Consider the following 15,623-nt stretch of genomic DNA (forward strand, 5'->3'; position numbering starts at 1 on the left):
CTCAAGGGTTGCTGGCAGAGTTCAGAGTTCTCCAAAAAAGAGTGAAAATACATGTGAAGGCACAATCAACAGCACCTTCTGCAGAACTCTGGGATCATGATGCAAGGGCTGGTTCTGGGAGCCTCCCTGGTGCCAGTGGCACCAAGAAGCAGGCTTGTGGGCTGACTAGAGAAACACAGCCCTGTAGCTGCCAAGCTCCATTTGCCAGGAAGAGGAAAGAACTAAACTAATTCACTCACACAAAACCCTTGTTATAAGGAGCTTTGCTAATGACCATAAGAGACTTCCTGTCAGCCTGGAATCCTATTCTAGTTCTTTCTCCATGCACAACTCCAACAAATAACTGGTCCAGGAAGAACTCACTTCATTTAATGGGGAGTTATGATAAAAAATAAATAGCACCAGGTCTAAATATATATATTACAGGAAAATGGGAGAGGGAGGCAGAAAACAAGAAAAACAAAACTCAAATGAAAGACAATCACCAGAAAAAAATTAACATGATACAGATGATAACCATAAACAACAAAGAACTCAAAGGGCTTAATGAATTTTAAAATAAGAGATGAAAGCAAAAATGCAATAGTTCAAAGAAGAGATGATGAAGCAACTGGAGATGGCACTGGTGGAGCTCAGGAAAGTAGTATTAAAAAAAAAACACTTTAGAAGTGGAGGTCATTTTTGTACTGTTCACCATGTAAGAATTTATTCACTATGTAAGAATTTGTTCACCATCTAAGAACTTGTTCGTTATGCTTCAGAAGATTGGAGACTGACGAGAATTAGACTTGAGATGGATTAATGATTGTAAAAAAAAAAAAATTATTGCTTTATCATTCCCATGCATATTCTTTTTATTTATTTTATTTTTAGTGCATAGGTATCTGTAGTTGTGTATGTGTGGTGTGCATATGTTTTTAAATTTTATATAAATGATATCAAAGAAAAAAAAAAGAAGTGGAGGTCATTTCAGAAACATCAAAAAGGAAGCTCAGCTTTGAATACAGAGGATAGGATTGCAAAATGCAAGTGAAGAAGTTGGAAATGAACAATTAAAAAGGAACCAAGAAATAATACAGCTAACATGTATGGAGATATAGACGAAGAGAAACTGAGAGGACTAAGTACATGAGTTTCTTTGACTTTTATAGCTGCAGATCTTAAGATACCACTTAAATTCAATAAAAAAAGAAACAAATGTAGAAGCATACTTAAAGATATAAAAGGAACTAACAACAATAATTAAAACTGAACATGAAAGGATGAAAAAATAAGCAGAAGAAAAACATTACTCTTTTTTGACTTTTGAATTTTGTACTAGGTATAGATCACCTATTCAGATAAATGAATCAATTTTTAAGTAATAAAACATAATCAATGCAGTGCAATAAGAAACAGGAAGCTACTGATAGAAAACCATAAACAACAGGTTCACTGAAAACTGGGAACTAGAAGGGTTGTATTTGAATAAAAATCAGTGAAATAAGAGAAAGGCAAAAGGACTGTGAAGTATCTAGGTTTCTGAATTTACATTTATTTATTATGAACAAGAATTACTAATAACTGAGTTAATTACAAACATAATCCAGCCCGATCAAGCACCCTAGACCAATTATCTCCAGCTCATTAAACCATCAAAAGAAAAAACAGACCATCACCCCAAGATCAAACATACTGATAATACAGACTATCAGGGAGAATAAAGCCAGTAGGAAGATCAGAGCAAGCTTCTTGGTCTTCATAATAAAAAATTAAAACACACACACAAAATGGAACAAACACCCTGGGGCTTTTTATCGAAACCACCTCATTAACTAAACCTGCTTCCTCTTCACCATGATCATAGCTGGCCCGCTGAAATTAAAATGTGGTGTGTGTAAATGAAATTATAGGAGGATTACATCTGTTGAAATTTTTAATTTCTTGTTCACTGGTAACTTATCTTAAAAATGTCTAGTGAACACCTCATGTTTAAAACATAAGGCAAAATAACAAGTGTTAGAAAGGATGTGGAGAAATCGCAACATGTGTTATTGTTGGTGGGAATGCAAAATGGTGGAGCCACTGTGGAAAACTGTATGGTGGCTCCTGAAAAAATAAAATAGATTTAATTTTTTATATATAAAAAATTAATTATGTACTCAAAGGGATTGACAGCAGGGACTGAGAGTTATCTGTACACCAATGTTTATAGCAGCATTATTCACAATACTCAAATGGTAGAAATAACCCGAATGTCTATTGACAAATGAATAAACCAAATGTGATATTCACACACAAATACACACCTACACATAATGGAATATTAACTTTAAAAAGGAAATTCTGACACATGCTATAATGTGGATGAAGCTTGAGGATATTATCCTAAGTGAAAAAAGCCAGTCACAAAAGGACAAAAAAAAAAGGATTCCACTTACATGAGGTACCTACAAGAGTCATTAATAGACAAAAAGTAGGTTGCCAGGGGCTGGGAGGAAGGGGGAATAGGGCGTTACTGTTTAATAGGTATAGAGTTTCAATTGGGGAAGATGAAAAAGTGCTTGAGATGGATGGTTGTGATGGTCACATGACAATGTTAATATACTTAATGCCACTGAACTATACATTTAAAGACAGCTGAAATGGTAAATTTCATGCTTTATATATTTTACAATTTTTTAAAAGTCTTTTTAAAAATTGTTTGCCTTCTGCCTCCCTTCCTGAATAATTCAGTGTAAAAGCCATCAGGGAGGAACAAGAATGATAGGCATCTGCCTGGGGGGTGGAAGGAGGCTGTGGAAGGCTGGCACCTGGTGTTGGAGCCCGGAGCAGAGCAAAGAGGATCGGGGTGGAGGACGGTGCACAGCAGTAATGGGAGATAGGTTACATTTAGGACTGGTCAAAGAAGATCTTCTGTTAAAGGGAATTAAATGTATGCAAAGGAATAAAACTAGTATAAACCCTGTGATCTTGGGCTGGAGTTGAAGATGTTGGTGTGAACTCATAGATTTCAATAGAGAGATGTAGAAATATATATGTCAATGTGTGTGTGAGTACTGTTAAAAAACAAAATTCAAATGAGTAAATTTGAAGATCTCATTGGCTTTATCGAATCACTCATGAATCAGACAGCATATTATCCAGCATGCAGAGAGATACTCTGAGGAGTTAAACAAAACAGAAGGCTTTTATAGGAGGGTGGGGTAAGGAAATCATTAGTAAAGAAAAAATGAAATTTCACTGAAGGAAAGTTAAGAGTTCAGGGTGACAATGGCTTCTGACTGGCTAAACTGTGGTGTCTTCTGTTGGCTGGGTTTGCTGTTGGGCAAGAATTCCTCCTGCTAGGGTAGTCCAGGAGCAACATCTTCCTGTTAGAGGTGCAAGAATGTGATACAGTGTGAGAACTCAGTGGAGGATATATACTATCAGTAGGTCCATAAGAGAGCCCAGAAGCAGCGATTATCTCAATAGCAATAAACAAACCCTGTGCCCACATTCTCCACTAAAAGAACAGGGTTTCTTTCATTTTAGGAGACTTCAACACACCACTCACTCCAAAGGACAGGTCAGCCAGACAGAAAGTAAGTAAAGAGACAGAGGTACTGAACAACGTATTGGAACAGATGGACTAATGGACATCTACAGAACACTGCATCCAAGAGCAACAGGATACACATTCTTCTCAAGTGCACATGGAACATTTTCAAGAATGGATCATATACTAGGCCACAAAAAGAACCTCAGTAAATTAAAAAAGATTGAAATTATACCAACCAGCTTCTCAGATCACAAACATATGAAACTAGAAATAAATTATACAAAGAAAACGAAAAAGCCCACAAACACATGGAGGCTTAATAACATGCTCCTAAATAATCAATGGATCAATGACCAAATAAATATAGAAATCAAGCAATATATAGAGACAAATGACAACAATAATTCAATACTGTAAAATCTGTGGGATGCAGCGAAGGCCATGCTAATAGAGAAATATATTGCAATACAGGCTTACCTCAGGAAAGAACAATCCCAAATGAACAGTCTAAACTCACAATTAATGAAACTAGAAATGGAAGAACAAATGAGGCCCAAAGTCAGTAGAAGGAGGGACATAATAAAGATTAAAGCATAAATAAATAAAATCAAGAAGAATAAAATAATAGAAAGAATCAATGAAAGCAGGAGCTGGTTCTTCGAGAAAATAAACAAAATAGATAAACCCCTAGCCAGACTTATCAAGAAAAAAGGAGAATCTACACACATAAACAGATTCAGAAATGAGAAAGGAAAGATTACTACGGTCACCACAGAAATACAAAGAATTATGAGAGAATAGTATGAAAAATTATATGGTAACAAACTGGATAACCTAGAAGAAATGGACAACTTTCTTCCAGGGCTGACCCAGAAAGAAACAGAAAATATGAATAGACCAATTAGCAGCAAAGAAATTGAATTGGTAATCAAAAACTACCTAAGAACAAAACCTAAGCTGGTTGCACTGCTGAATTTTATCAAACATTTAGTGAAGACCTAATACCCACCCTCCTTAAAGTTTTCCAAAAAGTAGAAGAGGGAATTCTCCCAAACTCATTCTACAAGGCCAACATCACTGTAATACCAAAACCAGGCAAAGACACCACAAAAAAAGAAAATTACAGAACAATATCCCTGATAAACATAAATGCAAAAATACTCAACAAAATATTAGCAAACTGAACTCAAAAATACATCAAAAAGATCATCCATCATGATCAAGTGCGATTCATCCCAGGGATGCAAGGATGGTACAACATTCGAAAATCCATCAACATCATCCACCACATCAACAAAAAGAAGGACAAAAACCACGTGATCATCTCCATAGATGCTGAAAAAGCATTCAACAAAATTCAATATCCATTCATGATAAAAAACTCTTAACAAAATGGGTATAGAGGGCAAGTACCTCAACATAATAAAGGCTATATATGACAAACCCACAGCCAACATTATACTTAACAGCAAGAAGCTGAAAGCTTTTCCTTTAAGATTGGGAACAAGACAAGTATACCCACTCTCTCCACTTTTATTCAACATAGTTCTGGAGGTCCTAGCCACAGCAATCAGACAACACAAAGATATAAAAGGGATACAGATTGGCAAGGAAGAAGTTAAACTGTGCCTGTTTGCAGATGACATGATATTGTACATAAAAAACCCTAAAGAATCCACTCCAAAACTACTAGATCTAATGTCTGAATTCAGCAAAGTTGCAGGATACAAAATTAACACACAGAAATCTGTTGCATTCCTATACACTAATGTTAAACTAGCAGAAAGAGAAATCAGGAAAACAATTCCATTCACAACTGCATCAAAAAGAATAAAATACCTAGGAATGAACCTAACCAAGGAAGTGAAAGATTTATTCTCTGAAAACTACAAGACACTCATGAAAGAAATTAAAGAAGAAACCAATAAATGGAAACACAACCTGTGTTCCTGGATAAGAAATAATACTGTCAAAATGGCCACCCTGCCTACATCTATCTACAGATTCAGTGCAATCCCTATCAAAATACCAACAGCTTTCTTCAATGAACTAGAGCAAACACTTCTAAAATTTATATGGAACGACGAAAGATTCTGAATAGCCAAAGCAATCCTGAGAAGGAAGAATAAAGCAGGGGTGGAATTACACTCCCTGACTTCAAGCTCAACTACAAAGCCACAGTAACAAGACAATTTGGTACTGGCACAAGAACAGACCCATAGACCAATGGAACAGACTAGGGAGCCTTGATATAATCCCAAGCATATACAGTTAATTAATATACAATAAAGGAGCCATGGATATACAATGGGAAAATGACAGCCTCTTCAACAGCTGGTGTTGGCAAAACTGGACAGCTACATGTAAGAGAATTAAACTGGATTATTGTCTAACCCCATACAGAAACGTAAACTGAAAATGGATTAAAGACCTTAATGTAAGTCATGAAACCATAAAACTCTTAGAAAAAAACATAGGCAAAAATCTCTTGGACATAAACATGAGTGACTTCTTCATGAACATATCTCCCCAGGTAAGGGAAACAAAAGCAAAAATGAACATGTGGGACTATTTCAAACTAAAAAGCTTCTGTACAGCAAAGGACACCATCAATAGAACAAAAAGACCTCCTACAGTATGGGAGAATATATTCATAAATGACAGATCCGACAAGGGGTTGACATCCAAATTATATACAGAGCTCACACACCTCAACAAACAAAAAGCAAATAATCCAATTTTAAAAATGGGCAGAGGAGCTGAACAAACAGTTCTCCAAAGAAGAAACTCAGATGGCCAACAGGCAATGAAAAGATGCTCCACATTGCTAATTATCAGAGAAATGCAAATTAAAACCACAATGAGATATTCACACCAGTTAGGATAGCCAACATCCAGAAGACAAGGAACTACAAATGCTGGCGAGGAAGCGGAGAAAGGGGAACCCTCCTACATGGGCAGGAATGTAAATTAGTTCAACTATTGTGGAAAGCCGTATGGAGGGTCCTCAAAAAACTAAAAATAGGGATACTACTTGACCCAGGAAGTCCACTCCTAGGAATTTACCTGAAGAAAACAAGATCTCTGATTCAAAAAGACATATGCACCCCAATGTTTATCGCAGCACTGTTTACAATAGCCAGGATATGGAAGCAACCTAAGTGTCCATCAGTAGATGAATGGATAAAGAAGATGTGGTACATATACACATGGAATATTATTCAGCCATAAGAAGAAAACAAATCCTACCATTTGCAACAACATGGATGGAGCTAGAGGGTATTATGCTCAGTGACATAAGCCAGGTGGAGAAAGACAAATACCATATGATTTCACTTATTTGTGGAATATAAAAACATAGCAAAATGGAAGGAAAAGAACAGCACTAGACTCACAGACACTGAGAAGAGACCAGTGGTTACTAAGGGGTAGGGGAGAGGGTGGTGGTGGGGAACTGTTGAACCACTGTGATGTACATTTGATAAAATTAAGTAAAAAAAAAAAGTATCCAGGCTTCTGTTCCACAAACCCCCAATAGTGAGCCATCAAAACACCAGTTTTTGTCTGAGACTAGGAATCCTATTAGAGTTGTCCTTTCACAAGGATGGTCTATGATCTACTGCTTGTCCACTTTTTCCTTTAATCAGCATTTACTGAGTGTCACCCTGGGAGTCAGGCTTTGTGTTGGAAGCTAAGTGATATGACATGAATGATTTATGATCCCTTCCAAGTGAGCTCTCAACCTAGTGCTAATAGAAAGGTCTAATATGAGCCTCATAATGATAAGAGAATTTGACTAGAAGTCAAAAGAATTCTGTTGTCATGGAACCCCTTACTAGGTTCTTGGTTTTGACTCAATCCTTTGCCTCTTGGTGTCTTGACTTCTTAACCTGCAGAATTCAGGAGAATGGAATACATATATTTTTTTAACTTAAACTGGGCCCCCTGGGTAAGTTCACAGTTATCTGGAAGTTACCTGAAATTGTATGCAGAAGAACATAGTGTATCCCTCTTCTAGGAAGAGGTATTATAACTTTTTTTCAGATTCTGGGGTCTTACTGACCATAAGGAGTTAGAATAACTGAACCCAGTTTTTTTTATTAAGGTATGATTGATATACACTCTTATGAAGGTTTCACATGAAAAAACAATGTGGTTACTACATTTACCCATATCATCAAGTCCCCACTCATACCCCAATTCATTCACTGTCCATCAGTGCAGCAAGATGCCAGATTCACTATGTGCCTTCTCTGCGCTAAACTGTTCTCCCCGTGATCCCCCACACCACGTGTATTAAACTTAATACCCCTCAATCCCCTTCTCCCTCCCACCCCACCCACCCTCCCACACACCTCCCCTTCGGTAACCACTAGTTCATTCTTGGAGTCTGTGTGAACCCAGTTTTTAAATTTAATCTAAGGTCCCTTCCATTCTAACATTCCATCTCTACTATTCCATTATTTCAATAAGGATGAAAGAAACAGACTAGAGATCAAATATTCCACGACTCCAAGTACCATAAGAGTTCATTCCCTTTCCCAAGAGGACAAGGATTCAATTTTCCTACACGGAATTCTAGGTTTTTGATTTAATATCTGACCTCAGCTTTTATCTCTACTCCAGACCCCACCCACTCCCATCTAGCCCCCGTTTTTCTCCCATTCACGTGTGCCTTGGAATGCCACCTGGAATGCCCCTAACTCTACTGTTTTTCTTCTTGAGTCTCAGCTTAAGGCCCCCTCCCCAGGGAAGCCTTCCATGATCCCTTGTCCTTGCAACAGGGTTTGGTGTGCTCTCTTAATCCTGGATATCAAAGGTTAGCACATAGGGAATATGATTCTTGGTTTATTCAGGACAGCAAACCAGACTTTCCAAGGCCAGGCAGAGGAAGTAAAGGTTTGAAGCTAGTAGGTATAATGAACTCCAGGCCCTTGATTTCCCACCTCTGAGAAGAACACAGAAAAAAATAACAGTTCTAAGGAAAACAACAATCTGAGAGCAATAGTAAGTGAAAACAACATTCTGTTTCAGAGAATGAACAGGGAATGGTGAGGAATGAGGCCATCTACAACAGAGTATCTTATCTAATGTAAGGAGACTCTACTCAGTTCCAGATGATTGCTGACTGGCAGGAATGTGGGTTGGACCAGTGCGGCCAATCCAGCTGGACCACTTTCTTCAAGAAAAGCTGGAAATCTGGATGTACGTGTGATATCTCCCAATTTTTTTTATTTTGGTATCATTAATGTACAATTACATGAGCAACATTATGGTTACTAGACTCCTCCTATTATCAAGTCTCCACCACATACCCCATTACAGTCACTGTCCATTAGAGTAATAAGATGCTATAGAACACTACTTGTCTTCTCTGTTATATTGCCTTCCCTGTGTCCCCCCCAACTACATTATGATATCTCCCAATAACTAAAAATCAATGAAGACCCATTACAATAATTTTTTAAGGTTTTTCAGGCTAGAAACTGTTCTGTGAGGATCTACTCATAATAATCTAAGAGTACATCCTATGAGGGAGGCAGTTTTATATCAGGGTCACAGCCACATTGATGATTAATAAACAGGCCCACTCATTCTTCACAGAGCTCAAAGAGACTGCAAGAATCATACAAAACCTTTCACATAGGGCCCTTGTCTTTCTCTGGGCTTTAATTTCCCTATATGTAAACAGGGGATACAAATCATATTTGTGAGTCAGCTGTCAGAGAATAATATCACTTACCGAAGGTAAGGGCTGTCGATGCCATACACTTTTTACCAGCATCATCTTACTGAATTCTCATAACTTCTACGAGGTAAGTTCTATTACATCCACATTTTACAAATAAGAAGGTGGCTTAGAGACAAGTAATTTACCTAATGAAGACAATAGCAAACATTTAAAAAGCCCTTTCTTTCCAAGGGGTTTACTAATTTAATCCTCTCAACAACTCTGGCCTAAGAGAAATAAACCTTGCAATGGGGATTCCACCAAGGCAGCCTGACTCCAACATGGTAGCACAGTGTGTTCAACAGGAATATAATGTCAACAATATATGCAACTTAAGAATTTCTAGTAGCCACATCTAAAAAGTAAAATGACACAGATTAAATTAGTTTTAGTAATTTATTTGACCCGATGTATACAAAATATTATCAATCCAACATGTAATCAATATAAAAACTGAGGTATCTTACATTATCTTTTTCGTACTGAGTCCTGTGCGTATTTTACATTACAGCACATCCCAATTGCAACTAACCACATTTCAGTGGCTCAATGAGCACTTTGGCTAGTGGCCCCCATACGGGGCAACGCACTTAGTCTATTTACTAAGCCTAAAGTTATGAGCGGAACCCACAGTACAGCCTGTCCTTTGTTTTCAGAGGACACGCGAATAATAATAATGGCAAAGAGTTCTCGAGCATGTACTGTGTGCCTTGGGAGGGGCAAACTTTACTGTGTGTGGAGTATTTTAACGTTATATCTCGTCTTCCTTCCAATAAGGCGGGTGCTACCGCGCTCCTCTTTTGACGCAGCACGAAGACTTCCGGGAGTCGCACCCTCCCGCGAAGCCCGACAGCAACCACCATAGGCCAGGCGCCAGCGCCCGCGAGCCCGTTTCTCGCTAAGAAACGCTCAGGGTCAAGTAGGCGCGCACACAGGGGCAGGCGCAGGTCACCTGCATGCCGAAGCGATCAGAGTGGACGAGGACTGCTTTGGCCTTCTCCTCAGGCTCCTTAGACTCCTTCCCAGACTCCGACTCCAACCCCACTTCCTCCGGCTGGAACAGGTAAACTGAGGAGAGACCATCCAGAGCCCGGGGCACGCTTCCATGGGGTATCAGCACCGTTGCCGCCGCTGCCGCCGCCGCCGCCGCCGCCTCCTAACACGACTTGCTAGCGCGAGGGGGCGCCGCTTCCTGGAGCCACGTCTCGGCTTCCGGGCGCTCTAGTGCCTAGCTCATCACAGAAAGCCAGCGGGGACTTCCCCTTCCGGCCGGCTCCGGCGCTCAACTGGTGCAGGTCAGCTCGGCGTGCTCTCCGTATTATTGCGTCCGCCTTCCCCGTGGTAGCGCGGGAAACGCCTCCTCACCGCGCCGCGCGCAGACGCAGCGCTGAGGACCCAGAACAAAGAATGACCTGCAGAGCTGGAGTCATGGCGGCCGCGGAGCAGAACCTTGTCGTTCCTGGGGCCCCCGCTCAGCCGCGGGAGAAAGAGGAAGGAGCGGGCCTGAGCTTAGAGCCGGAGCGTAAGTCAGCGAGATCTTCGTCGACTCCTGAGGCCCCACCGCCTGCCCACGAGCCCTCCAACCCCAAGGCCGCGGTCCCCGAAGAGATCCCTACGCCTCCCGCGGCGGCCTCCGTGACCCCGGCGCTGCCCCTCGGGCCCGCTTCCCTGAGCCCTGCGCCGCTTCCCGAAGCCGCTCCGCGCTCCCCGCCAGGCCCTGGCTCCCGGCCCGGCCCGGAGACGTTCCGCCAGCGTTTCCGGCAATTCCGTTACCAAGATGCGGCAGGCCCACGGGAGGCGTTCCGGCAGCTGCGGGAGCTCTCCCGCCAGTGGCTGCGGCCCGACATCCGCACTAAGGAGCAGATCGTGGAGATGCTGGTGCACGAGCAGCTGCTTGCCATCATGCCCGAGGCGGCGCGGCCTCGTCGGCTTCCCCGCCGCCCCAATGCGCGCATCACTGGCTGAGCGGCGGAGCTGCGGCCGGCCGGGCCAGTAGCTCCCTGGACTGGAGCCATGATCGGGTCCCAGGGCCAGAGCTTGTCTTCCCATTCCGCGTTAATGAAAAACGAGTTTTGGCAGCCCCTGTAATCTGGTGTGTCCCTTTTGTCCCGTTAGTCCCCGAGTTTATTTTCCCGAGCCTGTTTTCGACCTTTCTGGCAGTGGCGAAACCAAATTGGGAGCCCGTGAGAATAAAGCTTGTTTCCTATTCAGTTGGCCTTCGTTGGGTTTTGTGGGGTCATTACGGGTTGGCTAGGCCTGGGCCGCCACCACATCTGGGAAATTTCCCTCCTGCGCGTTCTTGACTTGGGTTTCCTTTTGTGTGGTTGGGAGTCTATGTAAACGAGGGTTAGCAGCCTGGGTTCACACATTCGCCCCTACCTGTAACTGTAATTTCAACTTTTTTCTACCTGAGAAGATAGGTGATGGTGATACGTCTTGCCTCACAGGTGATTGTAGGATCGTGCAAATAGCTGCCTCAATTAAATGCTTAACCAGCAACCTCTATGCCAGTACTGCCATCACCTTGCTCCAGGAGCCTGCGCTTGGGCCCAAGCTATAGGGCTATTTTAGTGTTTTAGTGGAGTTCCTTACAAAGATGGACTCGTTCTTAAGTGTTTGTGAGCTCTGGTTTAAGCCTGTGTAGACTTCACCTCTTTCTTTGCCAAATTTTAGGCCTCTGGAATGATTTAAGCAGAACTGGTGTGAACTGATTATTTAGCATTGCTGGAGCTGTTAGTGTCTCCAGCTGTCTCCCTTTGTTTTTTTGATAAGCATAGTAGTTTAAAAGGGGGGCAGGGTGCAGCAGCCCAGTTTGAAAAAGACAGATGCACCCCATGTTTATCACAGCACTATTTACAATAGCCAAGAAATGGAAGAACCTAAATGTCCATCAGTAGATGGATAAAGAAGTGGTACATATACACAATGGAATACTATGCAGCCATAAGAAGAAAACAAATACTACCATTTGCAACAACATGGATGGAGCTAGAGGGTAATAGGCTCAGTGAAATAAGCCAGGAGGAAAAAGACAAGTACCAAATGATTTCACTCATTGTGGAGTATAACAGCAAAGCAAAAACTGAAGGAACAAAACAGCAGCAGAATCACAGAACCCAAGAAGGGATTAACAGTTACCAAAGGGAAAGGGACTGGGGAGAATGGGAGGGTAGGGAGGGACAAGAGTGGGGAAGAAGAAAGGGTATTATGATTAGCATGTATAATGTGGGGGGTGGGGGAAAGGGGAGGGCTGTGCAACACAGAAGACAAGTAGTGATTCTACAACTTACTATGCTGATGGACAGTGACTAATGGGGTTTGTGGGGGGGAACTTAGTGGACAGCCTAGTAAACAATGTTCTTCATGTTATTATAGATTAATGATTAAAAAAACGGGGGGGCAAGGACTTGGGCAAGAACCGACGGGCCCACAGGCAGTGTGGTTTGCAGAAGGTTCTTCATTGAAGTGGGTGCAATCGTTCAATGTAAGGAAGGCCAGATCTTCCTTTTCTGCACTGCTTTCAACAATCAAAATCCAGTAAGCCCATGCTCACACTACAAAGTGAGCCTGGCTGGACTAGAAACTAGTGTGGGGCATCTTTTGAATATTAAAGACACTTAGATGAATTCAAAAGTATTTTGCATACTTTATTGGAATTAGGATTTTGAGCTTGCACCTGCCCCTCAGCAGATGGTAAATGTTTAGAATGTAAATTTTGTCAATTTTCCTTTAAAAGATGCTTATAGAAAATTAAATAATTCACCTTAAAAATAGAGTAGACAACTTTATAATTGAATTAACATGACTGAAACATAGCAACAAAAACCTGTTTTATTATTTCCAAATACAGATACAGAACTTTGCATGTTTTGCAAATATTGCTTCAAAGCAACATTTCTATATACAGCGCCTTCTGTTCTAATAGCGCGTAAACATATATATATCCACAGTGCAATGTTGGCTCATCAAGGGTCCACCTTGCATACACTCATCACTTCGAGAAACAATGATTATTCAAACCAGAACTGTTTTTATCAAAGGCAAATTTTTATAGTTGGATAGTTTTTCTCAAAAGAAAACTTAGGTAGTGTACATATTTCTAAATGATAACAGTAATATTTGCAAATGAGTTTCCAGTGCTCCAACTTGGGGTTAATTCAACTTGGCCCAGGAATTGGGGATGGAGCCCCTTAACATGGCTTTAAATTAGGGAAGCACACTGAGGTTATCAGAACTTGAAGTCATCCTGCTTTCCTAAAGACAAAAAATCACAACGAGTAAAATGGGATTATTTCCTTTTACAAAACTTAATAAACCCAATAATGGCCACTTGGCAAAATTAGGGTAACTCAGTTTCGGCTTAAATCTTTCAAAAAAGACAAGAGATTGACTACCTTAAAGTTACAGCTTCCCCAGATGTGGTGCTCAAATGTATTTTCAGGAAAGATCAGTAATCTAATAATACAAAAATCATCATACCTCAGTTGTGGCTACAGAAAATCATCCTGTTTCATTCCTTTCAGACAAGCATCACACAATTATTATAATGTGGCTGTCTGACAAATTATGCAAAACATAATGCTATGAACACTCCTTGAGCATGCCTTCCCACACCAGCAACACCAATGTTAGCAATGGGAGAAACAGCCTCTTGTAAAGGAATTGTGTCAGCATTATTATAGACGTCACAGCCACATGAATCCCGCTGATGGGTAAGCTACAGCAGGTCGAGTTGTCCTAAGTTCACTTTATGTCAAATGGTGCATGAATCATTAGAGAATTCCCTGAAACAGATCTTGGTATAGAGGCCTTCATGACCACACTGACCTGTGCCTTAAAGCTGGAAATACTGTCATTGCTACTGAGATATGGGCTACTTCACGTTTACATAGTAAATATTTGCAGCATATAACATTACAGATTCATAAACCCATAATTAACTTGTGAGTATTAATGGACAACTGTGCTTAGATTTTTGCCTTTAGCAATTAAGAAAATTACATGGTAAAACAGATCACTCCTCAAAGCATGGAACATTTTAACTTTGCCTAGTAAGGAAAAACAATATAGCAATTACACTTGGAACCATGACCTGCAAGAGTAACAAATATTCTCAAAAGGTACAAACTGTACCTGGACCTTAAGCAGCATAATCACCTTGATCTCACAAAATAATACAAACAGGATATTTAAAGTGTTAAAGTATATTAAAACAATTCTGAAAATTCCAACTACTGAACATACACACCCTTTAGGGAAGGAGAAAAGCGGCACATGTAGAATCTGAAGTTTGTTTACAACAATATAAAATAAGATAATTCCCCACACAATGTTCTTTGTAACAAATCTTTACAGTGAAAGAGTTCAAAATTTTGGGAAACATTTTTTGGACATTAAATAGAACTGGAAAGCTGTCAGTATTAAGAAGTGGATAGAAAATGCTGTCCTTTGGGTTCCAGACCCTGCCTGCTTCAGTTTGAAATTGCTCCTAGATTCTTTTAGTGAGATTGTAGTTCTTCCATAGGCAGTACAGGTTCTACTACAAAAGACACAACCCAGCCACCTCTGAAGTGAAAACATACAAAACTTGTCCCCAGGACCATGAACTGATGCAAGAGATGAGGTGAGAAAAGTGAAGAATCCTAGGGAGAAAACAGAGCAGCCAAGGCCTCTGCTCCTTCCCAATCGCCACAGAATGGTGAAGTAACGACATTCCCAAGTAGCTGGAAAAATGAGAATGATGCCTGCTGCTTACATCCATACCAGGCAGAAACCCAAAGTCTTGGCATGTGCCCCTACCTGACAGAAAAGTCAATTAAATAAGCTGCAAGTTGAATTTACAACTGCTTCCAACTAAACTTTTTTGGCTCTCATTCCATTTATCAGTGGCACGATTCCAAGTGAAGTTTGTGCAAAAAGACTCACTCTCCAAACAATGTGCACAGAGGAAGGTAATCCCAAGTCTATTTACTACCTCCTTGGTAGGCTTCGAGATCAGAGCACCCTGCCCTCCAGCAGCCAAAATGGCCTCTTTGTCCAATGTCCATCACACCCCCTGCCCAGATCCCTGAAGTCAGTTGGTGTCACGTGCATTCAGCATGCTAGGTTTATTTGTTTAAATATGCAAAGCTCCTCCTGCAGGTGCCTCAGGATTGTGCCCCATCAGTTCTGGGTGCCCAGTTTCATGATGAGCAGCAGAGTGCGATCTGCTGCACTTTGCCCAGGTCCATCAGCAGCTGCTTGATGCAATGCTTGAGCTGCGGAAGTCTAGCCAGCGGCTCTGGGGGCTCCAGTTCCCCAGTATAGTCCAGCCAGCTCTCCAACACTGTAGGTAGAAGAGAGAGAAGACCCATGAGTTCCCAATACTTGATC

General features: G+C 41.0%; 2 protein-coding genes across 7 annotated transcripts in view; one reads left to right on the forward strand and one right to left on the reverse strand.

Moving 5' to 3' along the window:
* The first annotated feature begins 10,134 nt into the window (after positions 1 to 10,134).
* Positions 10,135 to 11,461, forward strand: SCAND1 (SCAN domain containing 1). Its single transcript, XM_017647726.3, has one exon. It carries the CDS (start codon positions 10,659 to 10,661, stop codon positions 11,214 to 11,216), a length of 558 nt encoding a protein of 185 aa, XP_017503215.2. The 5' UTR covers positions 10,135 to 10,658; the 3' UTR covers positions 11,217 to 11,461.
* A 1,603-nt stretch (positions 11,462 to 13,064) lies between these two features.
* PHF20 (PHD finger protein 20) overlaps positions 13,065 to 15,623 on the reverse strand; it is a 164,030-nt gene continuing 161,471 nt past the window's right edge. For all 6 annotated transcript variants that reach the window (XM_073236666.1, XM_073236663.1, XM_037012865.2 and 3 more), the window contains one exon: positions 13,065 to 15,576. In XM_073236666.1, coding sequence (XP_073092767.1) covers positions 15,434 to 15,576 — 143 coding nt within the window. In that variant the 3' untranslated portion in view covers positions 13,065 to 15,433. The remainder of the gene's footprint in view (positions 15,577 to 15,623) is intronic.

Source organism: Manis javanica, chromosome 5 (assembly GCF_040802235.1).
Source record: "Manis javanica isolate MJ-LG chromosome 5, MJ_LKY, whole genome shotgun sequence".
NCBI classification, from domain to species: domain Eukaryota; kingdom Metazoa; phylum Chordata; class Mammalia; order Pholidota; family Manidae; genus Manis; species Manis javanica.